Source organism: Schistocerca nitens, chromosome 8 (assembly GCF_023898315.1).
Source record: "Schistocerca nitens isolate TAMUIC-IGC-003100 chromosome 8, iqSchNite1.1, whole genome shotgun sequence".
Classification (NCBI taxonomy): domain Eukaryota; kingdom Metazoa; phylum Arthropoda; class Insecta; order Orthoptera; family Acrididae; genus Schistocerca; species Schistocerca nitens.
The window spans coordinates 472,214,018-472,239,625 of record NC_064621.1 but is presented as its reverse complement, the minus strand read 5'-3'; the positions used below and the strand labels follow the sequence as shown (position 1 = coordinate 472,239,625).

The window sequence follows — 25,608 nt, the reverse complement described above, 5'->3', positions numbered from 1 at the left end:
ACATTTGTCAACGGCGAACGACAAAAATCATTACTCTAGCGTATGAAAGGTATTCGAAAAAGTCGATGGGGAATTTGAACCCTGTCTTCCGAAATGCAAGAGCTATGCACATTGCGCAGCGTCGTTCGATATTACGCGGTTTAGGAAGATTTTTGCCGCTGCTGTTCATAATGTTACCTCAGTCAGTTGTGTCAGTAGTTAAATCATTTTTATGAACAATTAGTCCAAATAGCATAACTTTCTTACGGAAAATGTATCACAATTCTGTCATTGTTTCAGTATTACAACACATGGCTGAGTCTCGTGGGATTTTTCATGTGCGTGGCCATCATGTTCCTTATAGACTGGCTAACATCCGTCATCACCTTCGTCATCATCTTCGCTCTCTATCTCATCGTGGTCTACCGCAAGCCAGGTGAGGAACTATGTCTGCACAGTTTTTCTTAAAATTTACTTGTTTTTAGAGAGAATAGAAACATAGAGAGAAAACAAAAGGATATATTTTTTGACGTTTAAAGTAAAGGATTGTAATTTATGTTTCTCTCTTTAACACGTACTTTCAATTAAACGATAGCATCTGGAGTTGGTTTAGATGTTCTGAAGGATATTCACGATCAGCAACAATAAATTAAATACGATTGTGATTGCGATCACCCCTAGCAAGATGAAACGCATTATAACTTGAGCACTCAAGCATTGTGCTCCGCACCATCTAGGAAGATAATCATTTGGGATGTGGAACGAATTAAGCCAGACATTAACAGGTGGAAGCAGACACTGCAGGCTACCTCTGTAAAGTATACAACCAAACGTGTCCGCAAGAGGGGGCACTTGAACCCTCCTCGAATTTGGGTCACAGTATCATCTGTTATACAGTCTGTTCTAGGAGGATGATTAGTATTCAAGACTGTGACAAGGACGACTATTTGAAATAAAGTCTAGTAAACATGAAGTCTAAAATACATGCCTTAAGAGCTATGAGCAGTTTTTCACCTTCGATACTGCGAAGCAAATCTCTTCTACTGCAAGTTTTCCATATTTTGGGAGGAAATATACGGACCAAAAAAAGAAAAAAATTGTCAAGTACAGTGTGTAAACTTTCAGATGGCAGACCTCTCCCTAGTCCTGAATTGGTAGAAGTCGGTAAACGTCGGGAGGCTTCGGTAGGCACGCAGTTTCGACTGCTGCCAACATTACGTAGCTGACTGTGTTGTACAAGGTAGCCATTGTCGTCTGCTTCGTTATTGTTTTGCGCTGTACTGTTCTGCGTGTTTTTATTGTGCAGTTGTGCTAAACATTATCAAAATGAGTGAAGAGGCAGTTGCTGGCCAATCTCGGCAGTCGCCAACAACCCCTACCGGTAGGCCTACGGTTAGAAGGAAACCAGTATTACGTAGCGATGCTCGCAAAATTATATTGCGTGTGATTGAATGCTGCGAAAGGGAAAGGGAGCAGAAAAAATTGCTTCACCCCATTTACAAATCTTCAGTGAGAGCTGCTACATACACAGGACAAAGCATGTCATGATGCTCATGCCAGAAACGTCAACAAAGTTGTGCGTGCCAATTGAAGACCGACTGTCCGAGAGTCTGCAGAAGAATTCAATATTTTAGTCGGATCTTGTCATAAAACCCTGGCACAGCATCTGGGAACTCATCGTGTTGCCGCCAAGTTCGTCCGTCCCGCAGCTCAAGAGTCAAGACCAGAAAGACCTTCGCCTCTCAGTCTGTGAAGAGCTTATGGATTCATACAGTTTTCATTGCAATCGGATGAATGGTTTGTGAGTGCATAGTAGACAAACATATATATATATATATATATATATATATATATATATATATATATATATATATATATATATATATATATATTAATGTACATGACGATTTCAGTTTCGTTTACGAACAACATTTAAAGCGAGTTTTACTTCCAAGCCTTTCGTCTGCTTTCGTGTAAGCATGACGCGCAATTTGTAGTGCCAGCACTGCAACTGGTAGGCGTGCCTTGTCCCCCCCCCCCCCCCCAACGGCTCATCTCCCCTCGCCAGCCATTGCTTGCTTCCTCCTCTCCCTGCACTCCCCTCACAACTCTGCCGTCTTACAGTTAACACACTGTACATATGGGCTACCTTAATCCTTGGAGTGGCAGTGGTTTCTGCCTAAAACCACCATTTTATTTTACAAGGCCTGTTCAAAAAATTCCGAAACATTTGTAAATTCGCGCCATTGGTGTATTGGAGCGAAATACGGTTGGCATCCCTGCACACGCCTGTGTTTACTGTGTAACTGCCGGAAGTTTCATTGTTGTACGTCTGTTAGTTATTGTTCAGTGCTGTATTGAGTACAGCGTTGTATTGCACAGATTGCTAATTTCAATATGGCAGAGTTAGAGAAGCAACAAGTCTGCATTAAATTTAGCGTGAAACTCAAGAAAACCTTTTCAGAGGCACATCAAATGATGCTGGAAGCCTCCAGTGATGAATACTTAAGCCGTACGAATGGATCACGTGGTCAGACGAAAGTTAAAGATTACCCTCATTCAGGACGTATTTCGACGTTCACCGATGATGCTCATGCCAGGAACGTCAACAAAGTTGTGCGTGCCAATTGAAGACCGACTGTCTGAGAGTCTGCAGAAGAATTCAATATTTTAGTCGGATCTTGTCATAAAACCCTGGCACAGCATCTGGGAACTCATCGTGTTGCCGCCAAGTTCGTCCGTCCCGCAGCTCAAGAGTCAAGACCAGAAAGACCTTCGCCTCTCAGTCTGTGAAGAGCTTATGGATAGCGTACATGAGAACGAGATTTTGCTTAAGAGAATCATAACTAGTGATTATGTTGAGACCAAGGTTCAGTCTTCACAAGGGGTCGTAAAAGGTTCTCCAAGACCAAAACAAGCTCGGCAGGTCAGGTCAAATGTCAAAGCCATGGTGATAGTTTTATTTGGCAGGGACAAACTATTAATAGATGGTAGTGTGAGGACATATTGCGACGGCTGCGAGAAAATGTGACTAGGAAACGGCCTGGAATGTGGCTAGACAAGTCATGGCTTTTGCATCACGATAACCCACCTGCACATTCATCCCTGTTAGTGCGTGACTGTTGCGCAAAAAACGAAATCACTGTCCTGCCTCATCCTCCGTACTCTCCAGACCTGGCCCCTGCAGACTTTTTTCTTATTGGTGTCACACTGAGGAGATCACTGACAGTGAATGTAAGTAGATCTTGAGTTATTGTAATGTGAATTTGAGTTTATAATACTGCTTTTATGAATGGTTTCGAAATGAAACCATTGGGACCATGGGTAATTTTCATACAATATTTATTAAATTTTAGGCCCATTTTTGCTTGTTATTTACGACTATAATTTTTTTTTTTAGGTATTGTGAGTTCTTGAAAGTTTTGATATGTGGTGTGGTGTCTTGGAAAATTACGCATTTGCTTTCAAATATATTACATGAAATGATGGGTGGTTGAAAATTGTAGGTCGCATTGGTTCCAAAGTGAAATAACCTCCTTAAAAGAACTGATTTTTTTTACTTTTTGCCAATTTCTTCTTACTGTGATAACAAAGGTTTAATTTTGTGAGATATTTTAAAATTGCATTTCATAGTCAAACCACCTCCGTACAAAAACCGAGTGTTTACTTTTTGTCAATTTCTTCTTGTATTAGTTGCTTACTATGATAATAAAAGTACTTTATGAACAACTTTAAAATTATATTTGTTTTTACACTGTTGAGACTCTAAGGGTTAAGAGCTACGAGCACTTGTTCAGCAGCTGAGATGTATTTCACAGTGGCAAAGATGAACAGGTGCTCATAGCTTTTAACATATATGTTTTAGATCCCATACTTATTAGAATTTTTTTGCTTCGAATAACCATACGTACCATTCCAAAATGACCATTGCTCCTGCGCCGTCCTGTAGAAGTCCAACCATTATCAAGAAATGATTGTAATGCCACTAAATCCCACAGTTAGCAATGCTGGGCTGAACAGTAAACCCTACAGCTTTAGCAAGTACTACGTGTCTTGGGTTCATTAGAATGTCTGGACATCCACGGTAAATTATAGCATATTCTCGGTTTCGCCAGCCACTATTTTGTTATGGTAGATGTGAACCTTTAGACAACATTGCCGGAATACGAGGGTTGTCCAGAAAGTAAGTTCCAATCGGTCGCGAAATGGAAACGACAGTGAATACCAGAAACTTTTTATTTGCAACAGTTAAGTACACCTTCCTTTACTTCTCTACATAGTCACTGCTCCAATTTCGAGTTTTGTCGTAGTGTTGTATCAGCTTTCCAATATCCTCGTCGTAGAAAGAAGCCGCCTGTGCTTTTGCCCAGTTACCTGCACTGGTCTGCAGCTCGTTGTCTGTCGAAAAATTTTGCCTTCATAGTCAGCGGTTCGTGCGGCCGAGAATTGGCATGAAGAAGGAACTGCTCAACAGTTGTGTTATGTGGGCTGCATGACACAAGGGAAATCTCTAACCAGGCCCTCATACTTGGCGGAAGAAGCTATTCCCTATGCATCTTTACGTGCTCACTGTTCACTCAAAGCTGAAAAGAGCGATGCGACACGATCAACGGTCATACTAGAGACACTGCCCAACACATCTGTGCAAATCTTTACCGGATTTTCCCAGTGGTTTCCATTTTGCGACCAATCGGAATTTACAGGGTGATTCAAAAAGAATACCACAACTTTAGGAATTTAAAACTCTGCAAAGACAAAAGGCAGAGCTAAGCACTACCTGTCGGCGAATTAAGGGAGCTATAAAGTTTCATTTAGTTGTACATTTGTTCGCTTGAGGCGCTGTTGACTAGGCGTCAGCGTCAGTTGATGCTAAGATGGCGACCGCTCAACAGAAAGCTTTTTGTGTTATTGAGTACGGCAGAAGTGAATCGACGACAGTTGTTCAGTGTGCATTTCGAACGAAGTATGGTGTTAAACCTCCTGATAGGTGGTGTATTAAACGTTGGTATAAACAGTTTACAGAGAATGGGTGTTTGTGCAAAGGGAAAAGTTCTGGACGGCCGAGAACGAGTGATGAAAATGTAGTACGCATCCAGCAAGCAGTACCTGGACTACAGTATCTGGAGATGTTAGAGAATTGGCTGTTCCCTCAGCTTGAACAAGAAGTACAACAATTCATATTTCAGCAGGATGGAGTGCCACCACATTGGCACTTATCTGTCCGTAACTACCTGAACGTCAACTACCCGAGGCGATGGATCGGCCGCCAGGCAGCCCGTGACAGAGCACTTCATCACTGGCCTCCAAGAAGCCCTGATCTTACCCCCTGCGATTTTTTCTTATGGGAGTATGTTAAGGATATGGTGTTTCGGCCACCTCTCCCAGCCACCATTGATGATTTGAAACGAGAAATAACAGCAGCTATCCAAACTGTTACGCCTGATATGCTACAGAGAGTGTGGAACGAGTTGGAGTATCGGGTTGATATTGCTCGAGTGTCTGGAGGGGGCCATATTGAACATCTCTGAACTTGTTTTTGAGTGAAAAAAAAAACCGTTTTAAATACTCTTTGTAATGATGTATAACAGAAGGTTATATTATGTTTCTTTCATTAAATACACATTTTTAAAGTTGTGGTATTCTTTTTGAATCACCCTGTACTTTCTGGCCAACCCTCGTTTAGCCCCCCAGGCTTTTCAATACAGTGCAACATGCAGGTATTGTGGTAGCAATTTTGCAATCCTTTCGATGTGACTGCGAAACAATACATCAAAATGACGAGACGAGGACTGTACTGGTTTGGACCTAGATTGTTAACAGTCAATTCTATTGATCAGTTTGTGCCAGGCAACATAATTGGGAAGTAGACAGTCGGCTATTTATTTTTCAAATCCAAATTTCATTAACAAGTAGCCTTCGGATCCGCCTCGAATTGCGAAACCTGATGTCCTCAGAACGAGCCCAGCGCTAGATCTAAGAAGCGAGGCATCGGCAGCAACGACGGCTTGAACCTACCAACTGCTGAGTGTGTGATACAGATGGAAAGTGGGAGCACTCTTGCTCTGAAAGAGATCTGAATAACTAATGTGATCTTTATCCAATTAACAGCATCATTGTTTGAAAACATTTAAAATACAGACCAAATGAAAACTTTTAACTGATTAATGATTTAAAGGCTGGAGCAGAAATGCATCCAATAGTCATTAAATAGAGACTTCAAGAAAATAAAATTCTGCCCCCAATAAAGATTAGATGGGAAAGCAACAACGCACTCACGCATAACAAATATTTACAGCACAGTGGTTATGTACGAGGGGCATTCAGTAAGTAATGCAAGGCTTTTTTTCTGAGAGCGGATTGGTTTTATTCAGTTTTCCAATACGTAACATTATTCTCCACTCTTTCAGCTACAAAACTCTATTTTTCACCATAATCTCCGTTCAGTGCGACGGCCTTACGCCACGTTAATGGGACGCCCTGTATGCCCATATAGTACATTCTAGCTACGGTCGCAGGTTCGAATCCTGCCTCGAGCATGGATGTGTGTTATGTCCTTAGGATAGTTTAAGTAGTTCTAAGTTCTAGGGGACTGATTACCTCAGATGTTAAGTCCCATAGTGCTCAGAGCCATTTGAACCATTTTTGGTACATTCTACTGATAACGTCGGAGCCAGCGTCTTGGTGCATCAATAACCCCCCCACCATCCACGTACTGCTTCCCATGGAGTGGATCTTGATTGGGCCAAACAGATGGAAGTTGGAAGGTTTGAGATCCGAGCTATAAAATGGACAAGTAAGAACAGTCCAATGAAGTTCTGTGAGCTCCTCTTGGATGTGCAGACATGTGAGGCCTTATGCTGTCACGGAGAGAGAAGTTCGTTTGCATTTTCGTGCCGACGGACACTCTGAAATAGTTTCTTCAATTTCCTGAGGGTAGCACAATAGTCCCAGAAGACCATCGGCATGACTTCACCAGCTCAGTGCAGCTTTGAACTTTTTCATTGAAGGCGAGGTGGCGTGGCGCACTCCATGGATTGCCTTTTTGCTTTCAGTTCAGAGTGATGAACCCGTGTTTCAACACCTGTGACGGTGTTCGACAAAAAAATTGTTGCGAATAGCGTCATAACGCGCAAGCGATTCCGCACAGATGGTTCTTCGTTGCTCGTTATGGTCTCCTGTTAGGCGGCGAGAAATGCAGCAGGCACACACCTTTGAGTAGCCCAGCTGATGGACAAATATGTCAGCACTACCAAAAGAGACGTCCAGTTGAGCAGCGAGGTGTTTAATTGTGATCCATCAATCACTTCGAATGAGAGTCTCCGCGCGTTCCATCACTGCGGGAGTCACAGGTGTGTGCGGCCGGCCAGCGCGCAGAAGATCGGACATGTTAGCACAACCCTATTGCGATGATGCGACGCCTCGCCCAACAACTCACGGTGTTTTTCTTCACTGCTAGGTCTCTGTATACATTCTGCAAGCTCCTATGAATATCTGCGATGCTCTGGGTTTCCGCCAAAAGAAGCTCAATGACAGCTCTCTGCTTGAGAAGCATCTCCATTACAATCGTCACTTTGAAGGCTACGTACAGTACCGCCAACTACCGGAACTTCATGGAACTATAGGGACTGATGTCCCACAACAAATTCCACATTATTTCGACCCAAATTGGCCAAAGAAAAAAATGTGTTGAATTACTTATTGAACACCGCTTGTATATAATATTTTACATGTACCCAGTTAGTAATAATAGTTGCTACACACTGAGATGACAAAAGTCGTGGAATACCTCCCAATATCGTTTCGGACCTCCATTTTCCCAGTGTTGTGCAGCAACTCGACACGGCATGGTCTCAAAAAGTCGTAGAAAGTCCACTCCAGAAATATTGAGCCATGCTGCCTCTACAGCCGTCCATAATTGCGAAAGTGTTCATGGTACAGTATTTTGTTCACGAACTAGCCTCTCGATTACGTCCCATAAATGTTCAAAGGGTTCATGTCAGGTGATCTGGGTTGCCAAAGCATTCGCTCGAGCAGTCGAGAATGTTCTTCAAACACAGTCGCAAACAATTGTGCTCCGGCGTTACCGTCAGCGCTTACCAACTGGAATCGGGTCTTGTTTGATCAGGCCACGGTTTTTCAGTCGTCTACAGTCCAGCTGATATGGTCACGAGCTCAGAAGTGGCTCTGCCGGCGATGTCATGCTGTTAGCAAAGGAACTCTTGTCAGTCGTCTGCTGCCACAGTTCAAAATGGTTCAAATGGCTCTAAAACACTATGGGACTTACCATCTGAGGTCATCAGTCCCCTAGACTTAGAACTACTTAAACCTAACTAACCTATGGACATAACACGTATCCATGCCCGAGGCAGCATTCGAAGCTGCGACTGTAGCAGCAGTGCGGTTCCAGACTGAAGCGCCTAGAACCACTCGGCCACTGCGGCCGGCTGCCATAGTCCATTAACGCCAGATTTCGCTGCACTGTCCTAACAGATACGTTCGTTGTACGTGCAACATTGATTTCTGCATTTATTTCTCGCAGTGTTGCTTGTCTAGTAGCACTGACAACTCAACCCAGGTGCTGCTATTATCGATTGTTAAATGAAGACTGTTGGCCATTGTGTTGTCCGTGATGAGAGATAATGACTGAAATTTGATATTCTCTGCACGCTCTTGACACAATTGATCTCAGAATACTGAATTCCCTAAAGATTTCCGAAATGGAAAGTCCGATGCCCTTTTATACCTTGCGTACTTGATACTATCGCCGCCTGTATACGCGCATATCGCTATTCCACGGCTTTTGTCACTTCAGCGTACATTAACTGGCAGCAGCAGCAGTCACTCACTTAGCTACTCCCAAACTGTTTCTTAAGCTGGAGTGCTCACCTTATACTAGTTAACTACACTCATGCTCATAAATTAAGGATAACTGCAAACCGCGCGACCGCTACGGTCACAGGTTCGAATCCTGCCTCGGGCATGGGTGTGTGTGATGTCCTTAGGTTAGTTAGGTTTAAGTAGTTCTAAGTTCTAGGGAACTGATGACCTCAGCTGTTAAGTCCCATAGTGCTCAGAGCCATTTGAACCATTTTTGATAACTGCAGAATGTGGTGCCACACAATGTGGCACTACACAAAACTGGCGCTAATAGCATAGGCACATGGGGAACACACACGCCACAGATCTGTAAGTCCACGGTATTGATGATAAGTTGAGAAAACCGTCCCGAAACACACGTGCTACAAAACGCCACTGTTTCCTGCCCATGTACCCCGACATCAATATGGGAAATGATCACCATGCACACGTACACAGGCCGCACAACGGGTTGGCATACTCTGGATCAGGTGGTCAAACAGCTGCTGAGGTGTAGCCTCGCTTTCTTGCACCAGTGCCTGTCGGAGCTCCTGATGTGTCGTAGGGGTTTGAAGACATCTAGCAATACATCGACCGAGAGCATCCCAGACGTGCTCGATGGGGTTTAGGTCTGGAGAACAGGCAGGCCATTCCATTCGCCTGATATCTTCTGTTTCAAGGTACTCCTCCACGATGGCATCTCGGTGGGGCCGTGCGTCATCATCCATCAGGAGGAAGGTGGGACCCACTGCACCCCTGAAAAGGTGGACATACTGGTGCAAAAACGTCCCGATGCACCTGACCTGTTACAATTCCTCTGTAAAAGACATGCAGGGTTGTACGTCCTATCATAATCCCACACCACACCGTCAAACCACGACCTCCATGCATGTCCCTTTCAAGGACATTAAGGGGTGGTGTCAGGTTCCTGGTTCACGACAGATGAAAACCCGGCCAGAATCACTGTTCAGACTATACCAGGACACGTCCGTAGACATAAGATGGGACCACTGTTCCAATGACCATGTACCGTGTTCTTGACACCACGCTTTAAGGGTTCTCCTGTCACCAGGGGTCAGTGGAATGCACCTTGCAGGTCTCTGGGCGAATAAACCACGTCTGTTCATTCGTCTCTAGACTGTGTGTCTGGAGACAACTGTTCCAGTGGCTGCGGTAGGGTCCCGAGCAAGGCTACCTCCAGTACTCCGTGGTCGTGTGCGGGCACTGATGGTGAGCTATCGGTCTTCTTGTGGTGTTGTACACTGTGGACGTCCCGTACTGTAGCGCCTGGACACGTTTGCTGTCTGCTGGAATAGTTGTCATAATCGTGAGATCACACTTTGTGGCACACGTAGGGTCCGTGCTACGATCTGCTGTGTTTGACCAGCCTCCAGTCGCCCTAGTGTTCTACCCCTCATAACGTCATCAATATGTGTTCAAATGGTTCAAATGGCTCTGAGCACTATGGGACTCAACATCTTAGGTCATAAGTCCCCTAGAACTTAGAACTACTTAAACCTAACTAACCTAAGGACATCACACACATCCATGCCCGAGGCAGGATTCGAACCTGCGACCGTAGCAGTCCTGCGGTTCCGGACTGCAGCGCCAGAACCGCACGGCCACCGCGGCCGGCAATATGTGTTCTTTCAGCCATTTTCAACACACAGTCACCATTAGCAGGTATGAAAACGTCTGCACACTTACCCGCTGCACCGTACTCTGACATGCACCAACAGACCTCTGAACATGTGGACTGCTGCCAGCGCCACCATGCGACGACCGCAGGTCAAATGCACTGCATGGTCACACCCCGAGGTAATTTATACCCGCAAATCGCCCACCAGAGCGTAGTTTCACCATGTATCAGCATTATGCTTAATATATGAGCCTGAGTGTATAGTGGCAATAAAGTCTCCTAGAACTATGCCAGTAGCCATTTATCTCATCACTCAACTATTGGGTTATTACCCTCTTACACTAACCGGCACTAGTGTAGCGTAATATGGATGTTCAATTTAGAGTGCAGTCTTAGACCCTTTATAAACAGTCAGACATTAGCGTTGAAGTTTTTCCGGTATACTAAATATTCTATGAGGTTTCAGGATTGCAGCCGGATCTTGTTGACTTCTTGCCACAACACTTTGGCTAGCAGCTGGTGAGCCATCTTCAGATGAATGCCCGCCACTGGAGACTGCTAGTTCACAGTGTCGTAAGTCGTGACAGTGGCTTACAGGGACAAGACTTAGGACCCGGTGATTTCTTTAATTCCTTCTGAGAGAAAACATTATATTCGTAGTGACACGTCTGGCGACATCTGACGTTCACTTTTGACGCTGCGAGCGTGCTTTCCGACAAAGAGCGGACATGTAGTGTCACCTTTACGCATGTGTCTGCGCGCCACAGATGGAACAGTATTTGCGGTGTGCATTTCGATATCGGACGGTCCTGTGATGGCCGTCAGTGTGCATGTGGCTCCACATCAATTTTTGCTATAAAGCTGACACCGTGAACTAGCTGCCTCCAGAGATGCACTCTCACTTGATGATGGCTGAACAGTTGCCAACTGAAATACTGTGGCAAGAAGTCAACATGATTCGGCTGCAATTCCGAAACCTCATAGAATAGGCGTTAACCTGATCAGCACTGACAGTATAACATCAGCATGTGGAGGTAGCCTTACTAAAATCAGCGCCCTAACGCTGATGTATCACCAGAAGAGCTTCGACAGCACTCCCGGTAGGATTTTGATGCTGAGAGCACAGGATAACTGCTGAGCAAGGCGGTCAACCTCGATATCAAATGAAAGTTGTTCCTTACAATCAGTTGCCAGTAATCAAGACAAACCAGGATCACAGCTTTGGAGCCACAGAGGGTGGTTGCTATCTAGAAGAGAGTACAGCCATCACAGAGTGTACCGAATGCCGAATTTTAACTTTCAGTACTTGGTGACCTGTGGTCATCTTGTTGCGCCATTAGTATAGCTAGTCTATTAGGCGTTCCTAACCTATTAACTTACGTAGGTATGGAAATACCGTGTGGCTAGGGCCTCTCGTCGGGTAGACCGTTCGCCTGGTGCAAGTCTCGAGTTGACGCCACTTCGCGACATGCGTGTCGATGGGGATGAAATGATGATGATAAGGACAACACAACATCCAGTCCCTGAGCGGAGAAAATCTCCGATCCATCCGGGAATCGAACCCGGGCCGTTAGGAATGACATTCTGTCGCGCTGACCACTCAGCTACCAGGGGCGGACATTTACGTAGGTTATTAATTAATACTAAGATAGGCGCATATGTGGCCCGATGTGCCGCCCCACAATATTAATATTGGCTCTTGAGCAAAAAACTTGGACAACCACTGAATTCTAAACAGAACATGTTGGCTGCAACCTATTCGAAAAGTGAAATGAGCTCTACCTCAGGGCTTACCAGGCAGATATACACTACTGGCCATTAAAATTGCTACACCAAGAAGAAATGCAGATGATAAACGGGTATTCATTGGACAAACATATTATCCTAGAACTGACATGTGATTACATTTTCACGCAATTTGGGAGCATAGATACTAAGAAATCAGTGCCCAGAACAACCACCTCTGGCCGTAATAACAGCCCTCATACGCCTGGGCATTGAGTCAAACAGAACTTGGATGGCGTGTACAGGTACAGCTGCCCATGTAGCTTCAACATGATACCACAGTTCATCAAGAGTAGTGACTGGCGTATTGTCACGAGCCAGTTGTTCGGCCACCATTGACCAGACGTTTTCAATTGGTGAGAGATCTGGAGAATGTGCTGGCCAGGGCAGCAGTCGAACATTTTCTGTATCCAGAAAGGCCCTTACAGGACCTGCAACATGCGGTAGTGCATTATCCTGCTGAAATGTAGGGTTTCGCAGGGATCGAATGAAGGGTAGAGCCATAGGTCATAACACATGTGAAATGTACCGTCCACTGTTCAAATTGCCGCCAATGCGAACAAGAGGTCACCGAGACGTGTTACCAATGGCACCCCATACCATCATGCCTGGCGATGACGAATACACGCTTCCAATGTGTGTTCACCGCGATGTCGCCAAACACGGATGCGACCATCATGATGCTGTAAACAACCTGGATGCATCCGAAAAAATAACGTTTTCTGTCATTCGTGCACCCAGGTTCGTCGTTGAGTACACCATCGCAGGCGCTCCTGTGTGTGATGCAGCGTCAAGGGTAACCGCAACCATGGTCTCCCAGCCGATAGTCCATGCTGCTGCAAATGTCGTCGAAAGGTTCGTGCAGATGGTTGTTGTCTTGCAAACGTCCCCATCTGTTGACTCAGGGATCGAGACCTGGCTGCACGATCCGTTATAGCCATGCGGATAAGATGCCTGTCATCTCGATTGCTAGTGATACGACGTCGTTGGGATCGAGCACGGCGTTCCGTATTACCCTCCTGAACCCACCGATTCCATATTCTCCTAACAGTCATTGGATCTCGACCAACCCGAGCAGCAATGTCGCGACACGATAAACCGCAATCTCTATAGGCTACAATCCGACCTTTATCAAAGTCGGAAACGTGATGGTACGCATTTCTGCTCCCTACATGAGGCATCACAACAACGTTTCACCAGGCAACGCCGGTCAACTGCCGTTTGTGTATGAGAAATCGGTTGGAAACTTTCCTCATGTCACACTTGTAGGTGTCGCCACCGGCGCCAACCTTGTGTGAATGCTCTGAATAGCTAATCATTTGCATATCACAGCATCTTCTTCCTGTAGGTTAAATTTCGCGTCTGTAACACGTCATCTTCGTGGTGTAGCAATTTTAATGGCCAGTACTGTATTTTACGAATCCGCCACATGTTGTCAGCAGAAACCATGGTATCCCCCTTGTGGCTGCCGTTACAGCCACAGTTTCCGAAGATCGTTCCTGTTACAAAAAAAACGTTTTTGTTCATTTTTGACTTAATTGTTGGCAAAAGAGAAAATGGCGTTTCAGAACATAGTGAAAAGTAGTCCTGTGTATTGTCCATTCCACTTGTTACAGACGCAAACTGGGGCAGCTCAACACAGGCGCAGACATATAAGACGGCACTGCACAGCGCGTACAAGCTGTCCAGTGTGGGCGACCACGTGAAGAACTACCGACCGCAGTTGCTGGCGCTCACGGGCCGACCTCAGGACAGACCCCCACTGCTGGGGCTCGCCTCGCTCATCACCAAGGGCCACGCACTGCTCATCTGTGGCGATGTGCTGCAGGTATTCTAATACCTGTATACAGCAACCTGCTCTGTTCATCTGTGGCAACGTGCTGCGTGTATTCTAGCACCCAAATCCAACAACCCACTCATCGTCAGCGACAAGCTGCAAGTATTCTAGCACGTGCGTCAAATACCCTGCTCATTGACGCCAATGCTGTTGTTGCGGTCTTCAGTCCAGAGACTGGTTGGATGCAGCTCTCGATGCTACTCTATCCTGTGCAAGCTTCTTCATCTCCCAGTACCTAATGCAACCTACATCCTTCTGAATCTGTTTAGTGTATTCATCTCTTGGTCTCACTCTGCGATTTTTACCCTCCACGCTGCCCTCCAATACTAAATTGGTGATCCCATGATGTCTCAGAATATGCCCTACCAACCGATCCCTTCTTCTAGTCAAGTTGTGCCACAAATTTCTCTTCTCCCCAATTCTATTCAATACCTCCTCATTAGTTATGTGATCTATCCATCTAATCTTCAGCATTCTTCTGTAGCACCACATTTCGAAAGCTTCTATTCTCTTCTTGTCCAAACTATTTATCGTCCATGTTTCACTTCCATACATGGCTACACTCCATACAATTACTTTCAGAAACGACTTCCTGACACTTAAATCTATACTCGATGTTAACAAATTTCTCTTCTTCAGAAATGCTTTCCTTGCCATTGCCAGTCTACATTTTATATCTTCTCTACTTCGACCATCATCAGTTATTTTGCTCCCCAAATAGCAGTAATCATTTACTACTTTAAGTGTCTCATTTCCTAATCTAATTCCCGCAGCATCACCCGATTTAACTCGGCTACATTCTATTATTCTCGTTTTGTTTTTGTTGATGTTCATCTTATATCCTCCTTTCAAGACCATGTCCATTCCGTTCAGCTGCTCTTCCAGGTCCTTTGCTGTCTCTGACAGAATTACAATGTCATCGACGAACCTCAATGTTTTTATTTCCTCTCCATGGATTTTAATTCCTTCTCCGAATTTTTCTTTTCTTTCCTTTACTGCTTGTTCAATATACAGATTGAATAACATCAGGGAGAGGCTACAACCCTGTCTCACTCCCTTCCCAACCACTACTTCCCTTTCATGTCCCTCGACTCTTATAACTGCCGTCTGGTTTCTGTACAAATTGTAAATAGCCTTTCGCTCCCTGTATTTTAGCCCTGCCACTTTCAGAATTTGAAAGAGAGTATTCCAGTCAACATTGTCAAATGCTTTCTCTAAGTCTACAAATGCTAGAAATGTAGGTTTGCCTTTCCTTAATCTATTTTCTAAGGTAAGTCGTAGGTTCAGTATTGCCTCACGTGTTCCAACATTTCTACGGAATCAAAACTGATCTTCCCCGAGGTCGGCTTCTACCAGTTTTTCCATTCGTCTGTAAAGAATTCGCGTTAGTATTTTGCAGCAGTGGCTTATTAAACTGATGGTTCGGTAATTTTCACATCTGTCAACACCTGCTTTCTTTGGTATTATATTCTTCTTGAAGACTGAGGGTATTTCGCCTGTCTCATACATTTTGCTCACCAGATGGTAGAGTTTTGTCAGAACTGGCTCTCCCAAGGTCGTCAGTAGTTCTAATGGAATGTTGTCTACTCCCGGGGCCTTGTTTCGACTTAGTTCAGTGCTCTGTAAAACTCTTCACGCAGTATCATATCTCCCATTTCATCTACATTCTCTTCCATTTCTATAATATTGTCCTTACGAAAACATCGCCCTTGTATAGACCCTCTGTATACTCCATCCACCTTTCTGCTTTCCCTTCTTTGCTTAGAACTGGGTTCCATCTGAGCTCTTGATATTCAAGCAAGTGGTTCTCTTTTCTCCAAGAGTCTCTTTAATTTTCCTGTAGGCAGTATTTATCTTACTCTTAGTGAGATAAGCCTCTACATCCTTGTATTTGTCCCCTAGCCATTCCTGCTTAGCCATTTTGCACTTCCTGTCGATCTCATTTTTGAGACGTTTGTATTCCTTTTTGCCTGCTTCATTTACTGCATTTTTATATTTTGTTCTTTCATCAATTAAATTCAATATCTCTTCTATTACCCAAGGATTTCTATCATCCCTCTTCTTTTTACCTACTTGATCCTCTGCTAGCTTCACTATTTCGTCTCTCAATATGCTACAGTTTTTCTGGCCCTCACGTCCAATACCCATCTAATCTCTAGTGATGAGTTGCTGATATTTAACACTTGCATCCAATACCCTGCTCATCTGCGTTGATGTGCTGCAGATGCTCTTGCATCCACTTTCAATAATCTCCTCGTCTGTAGCGATGTTCTATGGGTAGTATACTGCCCACTCGTCTAATATAGGGAGCCTAGGAAACTGTTTCCTCGGATCATTGGACAACAATTCAAGCAGATCTTATTAATTGAGTTTATTACAGTAAGTTAAATTGACAATACGTAACTTTGCGTGTTCGCAAAGTTGTGTCGCAAGCAAATGGCGACAGGCAAACAATCAATGTCCTTCGGCATATACAATTAAATGCAACCAAAACGAAACAGTTCATATGTCGTCATGAGGTTGTGGACCACTGCGGCTGCGGCAGGGACGGAGTCTCTCCGTCATTTCTAAGCCCCCAGTTAACATACAATTCAATACAATACAATACAAATTATAGGTATTCACATGTCGTGAGCTACAATGCATTTTCACCCCCACCCCTTTGACCAGTCGATGGTTCTTGCCTGCCGCCCCCCCCCCCCCCGGCCCCAGCGATTCTTCCCGTTTGCGTATCTGGAGATGTTGAACATATACAGACGCGCGTACAGTATGATTAGAAACAGTCAGAAAAGCTGGTAAGGATGTTGCAGGGTAGGTTTTGTTCAGAAATAACTGTTAAGAAAAAAAATTTCCGAGTTAATTAGTAATGAAGATAGTCATGAAACCGCTGCGTGTGCAAATTCAAGTGGTCCACCAGAGACGGTGTCGCCAAACGTTGTCTTCATTTGGTTTCCTAAGACCGAACGAGATAGGGATACAAAAATTGAACGTGAGGCGATATTAAGAATCGAATCCAAGCCAAAGTCTCAGTAGTCTTGTGCACTGTCATCTACACTATGAGAATAACTGACACTAGTCCTATCTGGCAACACCTTTGAAATCTGCGACCGTTAACGGCCTGATGGGCTAACTTCAATACTAATGAAATCGGAAACGGTGCAACGTATCAAATTTTTTCTCGTGACAGTTGTTTCTCAGCAAAACCTACCCTGCAACATCCTTACAAGCATTTCAGACTGTTTCTGACCACCCTACATACGTAAATACCTTTTTACATTATGTATGGATATCGGAGACAAAATCGAAACATACCATAGCCTAAGTAAGAGATTCGAGACACATGCTCTAAAACTGAATTATCTAAATCAATTTTTTATCTTGATTGGCATTATTTTCATCGTATAACTACAAATTTTTAAATTGTGTTCTTTGCATACTTTGTTCAGCTGATGTGCTATCTCTGGAGGCAATCCTTACTCTTCGAATAATAGCGACATAATCTGCAAACAGAAGCAATTTCAGGCACTCATCATTCGCTGTCTAATTTCTATGTTTTTTTACTGTTCTGTGTATGAAGAATGAAATCAATGTGTATATTAAAAACAGTAGATGACAGTCTACACCCTCGTATTACACCTTGGTTAATAACTATTTCTTGTGATCGATTCCTGCCTGTGTTTATTACAGTTCGTGTATTTTTACAAATTCTTTTTACTGCCTGTATTAGGTGATTTTCACAACTGGAGTTACGTCGACTTTGTGATTCTGGCTGATTTGATGGAACGTTTTATCTGCTTAACCATAGTCATACCAATGTATTTTCTTTAATGCGCGTTGCCGGGCGGCGGAGGGTGGTAACTTTATGTCCAACAAAAAAATTTGAAAGAAGACAAAATTACGTAATTGTTGTTGACTTATATTAACAACATACTTGTTAGATTAGATTAGATTAGTTTTTCGCTCCATAGATCCGTGCTGAGGAGATCCTCGTGGATGTGCAACATGTCAATTTTTTTTAAAGCAGAAATAACAATACTAATAGTATGAGTATATACAATACATCACTTTTAAACTGAAATAACAATACTAATGGTATGAGTATATACAATACATCATTTGTTTCTATTAAAAAATTCGTCAATGGAGTAGAAGGAGTTGGCCACTAGTAAGTCTTTCAGACTCCTTTTAAACTGATCTTTATTTGTAACTCAATTTTTTATGTGTGCTGGCAAATTATTGAAGATAAGTGTTCCTGAGTAGTGGACCCCTTTTTGAACTAAAGAAGTGCTTTTAAGTTCTTGTGCAGATCATTTTTGTTCCTGGTATCGTATGTATGAACTGAGCTGTTTGCTGGAAAAAGACATATATTATTTAGGACAAATTTCATTAAGGAATAAATATACTGAGAGGCAGTAGTTAGTGTACCCAGTTCTTTGAAGAGGTTTCTACAGGAACTGGGTATACTAACTACTGCCTCTCAGTATATTTACTGATGTGCAAATAGGATCCAGAACCTGAAAATATCTTTTAGCACACTTTTAACAATACCGAGACTCTTTCAGTAACGTGTACTACCAAGGAAGTGGGGGTACTTTATGACCACCACATAAAATTAAAAAATGAAAATTTCGTTAGGCTAATTGTTGTTAACTTTTGCTCACAACACGCTTTTTGCAGAGACGTTGATGTGTAAATGGGGTCCTGAACGTAAGTCTACCAAATATTAAATTCATTTGGGAAAGTGACAGCTACTACTAAGACTTAAATTTTTTGGTTAAATTTAACTGGAAAATTAAAATCATTTATAGAATCTGGGAGAACACTTCATTAAAAACAATAACTGTTTTTTCTCGAAATTTTAAAATATAAAGTAACTAACTAGATTACAACATTTTCGAGGGTTAATAAGTACAATTCAGTAAGTGTTGGATATTTCAATACGACGGCACCGCTGAAGCAGGCAGCTATTCTGTCGACAGACGCAGCTGACGCACCGTGCGAGGGAGAGGCGGCTACGCGCAGGATCTGCGGCGCTGCGTGCGCGGCGCACGAAGGCGTTCTATGCCGTCGTGGATGGCCTGCCCTTCGAACAGGGAGCTCGGGCACTTATGCAGAGCGCCGGCATCGGCAAGCTCCGGCCCAACGTGCTGCTCATGGGCTACAAGCAGGACTGGCAGAGCTGCCCCACAGACGACCTAATCGCCTACTTCAATGTCCTGCAGTGAGTACTGCTGCCAGCGGTGTGGCAGTTTTGTGACGGGCGGAAGAAATGGTGGTGGAAACAAGAAGGAGGGAAATGATTGGAGGGCATTAAAATAAGAATGACGTGGAGTTGTATCAGGAGGAATCATGTGGAGGTTCAGGTTGGGGTATCTCGGGCAACGTTTTCATAACGTCTACCTTTCCCTGGTGCAAAGACCCTTTTATCTTGCTGTCGGCTACTATCTTGTCTGATGTAGCTCTTTAGGGCTCGACTGACGGGGCAGCCCCGACCGCGTAAATATCGCATTAGACTCGCATGTTGGGCCTTCGAACTTCATTCCATTAACTTATATGTCGAGGCTCTCTCCGCTGTATTGTACTGTAGTGTTCTGACATCTGTGGGCAAGCAATCTATGAGGAAAAGCGTTTGTCGAACGCATCCCGCTGTTGTTTTATTTTCACGTTTCTAGTTCACCCCGAAGGTGGTGTTCGGAATCATAACAACAAAAATGCCGAATTTATGTGGTAATCCTAAAGCGATGTTGGAAGTATTGGATGACAAATGTGAGTGATTTGAGCGATGACAACAGTAATTATAGTTCGCAAAAGCGGGACAGTGACAACGAAAATACAGAAATTTATAGAGATGAACACACACAGTCTACAAGTAGTGCTGACACTGACAACGAGCCTACTTTTGATGGATGGCGAAAATGCAGAAACAAACCAGCCTTCACAAAAACCAATTTCACTGTTGTAAATGGATTCAAACATCTCCTCAACATCCTAATGAGGTACTAGATGTTTTTATGTTGTTTTTTTTACTGATAACTGAGGTAACAAAAAATACAAATGAGTATGCTGAAGCTCAAAAAAAGAAAAAAAAATTAACCACTGAAGCAAAGATTGGGAGGGTGTTACTTGTGATGAAATGAAAGTGTTCTAAAGCATAATTCTGAATAAGGGCTTGAATCCTAAGCCCATTATTCAGAAGTACTTCACTGAAGAATGGACACAAAAGTGCCCATTTTGTAAAGAAGTATTCAGTTCTGAAAGATATTATTTTATATTTCTTGGATGTTCCATGCTGGCCCAATTGCAGGACATTGTCCAACTGGAGCTGTCATAAGGGGGATCTACAATGAAATGATAGTGCAGTTCTTTGACAACAAGTTCAGAGAATTTTACATTCCAAGTAGGCACACAACCATTGATGAGGGCACTGTTTGGTTCAAGGGACTTGTCATTTTCAAATGTTAAACAATCCGAACAAGCTAACGAAGTTGGGTGTGATCATTTAGGCTTTGGCTGGGAGTCGAACAGCATATGCAGTGGGATTTGGACCATACTTTAGAGTGACTACTACACAGGCATTGCCAACACCATGAACCCCATGTACAAATAGAATAGTTATACATTTGTGTGACACTTACAAATGCTACTGGTAATGCGAGTTGTTACCGTCTATGTGGACAGATTTTACACTGGGTATGAATTCACTGTGCAGCTGCTTACATAACAACACAAGTCAACAGAACAGGAAAGGACTACCAGTTGAATCGACCAAGAAATTGAAATTGAAACAGCATGAAGTTGCTGCCTACAGGAAAGATGAGAAAGTAATGTCATTGGCAGAGGAAGATAAACACAACGTTGTCACTCTAAGTACTTGGCACAATACGTACACACTGCCAATGACAAGAGGGGCCAAAAATAACAAGAGATTCCTAAAGCCTGAAGTCATTTGTGACTGTACTAGAAACATGGATGGAGTGGATATATCTGACCAGAATTGTGTATCCTACAGCTTCAGCAGGAAATCAATAAATTGGTAGCATATGATGTTTTTCTGGCTACTGGAGACAGAAGTAGTCAGTAGGTCCACTTTGTACAATCTGGATGCTACTTCCAACGAGAAACCCAAGTTGAGCCACAAGAAATACAGTGTCACTTCTGAAAGCTGTGGTTGAACTAGTACAGAACACAACTGGAAGAAACACAGAAGGACCATCTACTTTTGATGATGAGGAGAGGCTATCAAAGCAACCACACTCTATTTACTCCAATGAAAAGAGTAACTGTAAGGATTGTGCTGTTTGCATAACAGGGAGACGAAAAGTGGTAGAAGGGAAACTGTTTACTATTGCAACACATTCCAGAAAACCAGGACTCCATCCTGGTGAAAGCTTTGAAATGTACCACATGTTGAAGAAATGTAGGTCCTAAATGATGATACACATGAAATGAAAGACAAAAATGACATGTTCATTGTTATAATGTATGTGTAATTTGTTTTACTGTGTAGTTATTAGATAGCCTCGGCATATTTCATTACCTGTAACAGAGGTTCTTTTTAGTGCAAATATCACAAGTGCGGTGGCATTATGGGTGAAAAAAAAAAATCAAGTGGAAAAGGTTAAAGTAGTTGCCATTTAGCAGCTCGTGGGCTTGACTACTCTTGCCAGCAGCATGCCAATGGAAACTTTGAGTTGTCTGCTCCCTCTGTCTTGCCACTTCCATTGCAAAAAACCATTGCAACTATGGCTTCTCAAGCAGGAAACTTATCTTGATGCAAGATTTTCAGCTATTTCAAGGAAACCCTTAATTCTGGCTCTATGAGATGAGATGTTTGCAAAGATCCATACCATATCTGAATCAACACAATTTTACATCTTTTTTTGTCATTGGATGCAAACTTTGACATTCGTACTTGTTTAGTATTGACAATAATAGCCATTTCTCTACGGTCTGACAAAAAAAATTAAATACCCAGAACAATAAGGATGAAACTAAATGAAACATCATGAGTTGAGAGGGTATGTATCTAATGTTATTTCAGTGATTACAAATTTGAATCAAATTTATGAAGCACTTGGTAGTATGGGCCCATTTATCACTATGACTTTTCACCAATGTGGCATGTATGCACGCACTGATTTGGTTGGAAAGAGTGACAAAAAGTCTCTGTATCGGCCCCTGAGGCAAACTGGCCCACAACCACTGTAACTGGCCCTTGAGGTCCTGGATACCAGCACTCGAATGAAGTAGACATCTGAGCTGATCCCCCACACATTCTATTGGAGACAGACTTGGGGATTTTGATGGCCACAGGAGAACTTCATCATGTTGCAGAAAGTTCTTAGTGACATGTTCTAAGTGCAAACATGCATTGTTCTGTTGAAAAATGGCACCAAGATAATCTCACACAAGGGATAATGCGTGAGGATGCAATATGTCCCCTCATTCATACCATCCATGACCCAAAGTGATACCTGTTGGTTTCCTGCACCGTGACACAGCTGAGTCTCCAAAACATTGGATGAACAGGACCTTTCCTCAGGCCATCACCATTCTCACTTATGACGGGCATCAATGGCAGTGCAGAACCATGATTTGTCGCCAAATAAAAAGCGATACCATTCATCAGCGTTCCATGACACAACTCCAAACACAGCCATTTCTGGTATATTGTTAATGGCAGCCTACGCATGTGGTGGAACTGCACTAGTTTCGCTGCTGGTCTCCAACCAGTGGTGCACGATGACACAAAATGTTGAAGGGAGCCTATTACTTGTCCTCAGATGGCAGGCACACAGGTAAAATGGGGGATCACACTCTGCTAGTTGCATAATATGACAAACCTCCCATGTGGTAGTCAGATGTGGTTGACTGGCTTCACGTGCCCCTGCATTCCAACAGCTGGCCACGGTCACATACAATTGCCTGTCAAATCTGAATATTGCACACTTCAACCTTCTGACGAAATGGAGACCCATAATGAGGCCCCTTTTCAAACTCTGCCCGGTGCTAGTAATGCTGCCTCACACCTGTATGTGGCATCTCCATCTTTTTTGCAATGACTACTCAACGGCTGACATTGTTCATGCCCCTTATATACCCTAACAGGCCAGGTAACAATGCTAAACGCAAACAACAATAATACGCTCTTGTAGCCATCCTGCCTGTTACAGAGAATTAGAACTCTAATTATTTATGTAACCACTGATGGTGTGTACATCAATGAAGTTATATTAACATCCAACCATGTCTCCTGGATGCTTCACTTTTATTGTAAGCTTGTGTAAATAACAAATGCGATAAGATATGAACTGAACTGAACTGAACTCCATTCGAACTGGCCTCAAAAGACCCAGCGGTACTGACCGACCACCGTGTCATCCTCAGCCAGACACAGATATGGAGGGCCATGAGGTCAACAACCCATTCTCCCAACCATTGTCACTTTTGTGACTGGAGCTGCTACTTCTCAGTCAAGTAGCTTCTCAATTGGCTCACAAGGGCTGCAAGCACCCCACTTGCCAACAGCACTTGGCAGACCCCATCCAACTTCAGTGGTCTAACGGGAACTGGTGTTACCACTGCGACGAGGCCATTGACTAATAAGTTATTCATCTTTGAAAATATACATTAGGTAGCTAGATAATTTGATAATATGAGGTTTATTCAAATGAAACCTGGTCAGTGTGTGTACCTTTGCCTTACAAGTAAGGCGGCACCACATAACTGCGGGTATGGTGGCGCGATCTATTGGTAGAGAGACTGACGTGTGTGCAAAGTTTGATGTTGCATAGCGCCAATGTGGTTTTATGCCGAAGAGAAGGTGGTCACACAAGTTATCGCCCACTACCAAACATGCAGGCAAGTAAGCAGGAAGAACAAAGAGTGATTCAATTTTTGGCAGCAGAGGGAGTTCGCGGCTGTGAAATGTATCGACAAATGAAGGCTGTGTACTGTGTACAGTCTGAATCATTCAAGTGTTGTGGAATGGTGCAAATGATTCCTTGAGGGGCGTGATTCACTGGAAGAAGATGCACACCCTGAGGAGGCTCAGTGTGTTATCACATTGCAAATGGGTGCGGAAGTGAATGCTTTAGTCTTGGACAACCGCAGAATCACCGTGGATGAGGTCCATCAGTTACTGGGTATTAGTGTGGGCACCGCCCACAGCATAATGCATCAACACTTGAACTTTCAAAAAATCTGTGTGCAGTGGATTCCCCACCAACTGACCATCGAACAGCACAATATCAAATGACGCTGTCTTTGAGTCACCTGCAATGTTATCACTATGAGGAATATGGCTTTCTGCCATGTATTGTCACAGGTGATGAAACATGGTGTCACCATTTTGAACCAGAAAGCAAGCATCAGAGCAAGCAGTGGAAACATCCAACTTCACCACCTCCAAAGAAATCAAAGGCCATGCATATCAGTTCTGGTAAGGTCATGATGTCATTTTTTTTACCACAAGGGCCATCTGCTTGTCAAGTTCCTGGAATGGGGAACCACCATCAATGCCCAGTGTTATCAAGCCACTTTACAGTACCTTAGATGAGCCATCAAGTCGAAACGCCAATGCATGTTGTCCAGTCGTGTTATCCTCCTGCAACGGCCAATGTGGTGAAGACGACATTGCTGTAGTTTTGGTGGAAATGCTGGAACATCCACCATATAGTCCCAACCTTTCACCGTGTGACTTTCTTGTGTTTGGCTCTCTAAAACAAGCTATTCACGGACATCGATTCGCAACAGACAACAAAGTATGTGACTGGGTCCAGGCCTGGATCCAACAGCAGCCTACTAGCTTCTTCAAGGATGGAATCGACTGGCTAGTGTAGCAATGGGATAAATGTCCCAACAGTTTTGGTGACTATTTTTGAGTATATGTACTGTGTATAACTACATTTTTGAGTTAATAAAATCATTACCATTACTTTACACTAGTGACCAGATTTCATTTGAATGTCCCTTATATATGAACATAAAGAAGTACTCCAGTGAGTTCAGGAATTCCAAGATATGACATATCTGAAACTTATCATCTTCCAAAACATTTGATATAACTTTGACCTTAATTAAATTTAAGAACAGATACAGAGATGACATACAATTCGTGAATTTCTATTACCTATTATATGTGATCTTTATAGTAGACAGAGATTTTAAAATTATACTCCATTGCTGCAGAGTAGCTGTAGTAACTGCCTGCAGACAGTACACTAACTGATCAAAAATATCCTGATAAATATGAGTGGACATTATATGGATGTGTCTTCCGTTCACCTTTATGACCACTTGTACTCTGCTACGGACATTTTCAGTGAGGTATCTGAATGTCTGTGGAGGAATGGCAGCCCATTCTTACTCAATAGCTGAGAACAGAGAAGGTACTGATGTTGGACCCTGGGGTCTGGAGCAAAGTCGACATTATAACTCATCCCAAAGTTGTTCCACTGGGTTCGTGTCAGTACTTTTAGCAGGCCAGTCCACTTCTGTAATGTTACTGTCC

The 25,608-nt window shown here is 43.4% G+C and overlaps 1 protein-coding gene across 1 annotated transcript in view; it reads left to right on the top strand.

Annotated features, from left to right (window-relative positions):
* The window catches only part of LOC126199202 (bumetanide-sensitive sodium-(potassium)-chloride cotransporter), a 316,749-nt gene that overhangs the window by 257,527 nt on the left and 33,614 nt on the right, over window positions 1-25,608 (top strand). Inside the window, exons 11-13 of the mRNA XM_049935981.1 lie at window positions 280-415; window positions 13,876-14,087; window positions 19,076-19,317. Coding sequence (XP_049791938.1) covers window positions 280-415; window positions 13,876-14,087; window positions 19,076-19,317 — 590 coding nt within the window. The remainder of the gene's footprint in view (window positions 1-279; window positions 416-13,875; window positions 14,088-19,075; window positions 19,318-25,608) is intronic.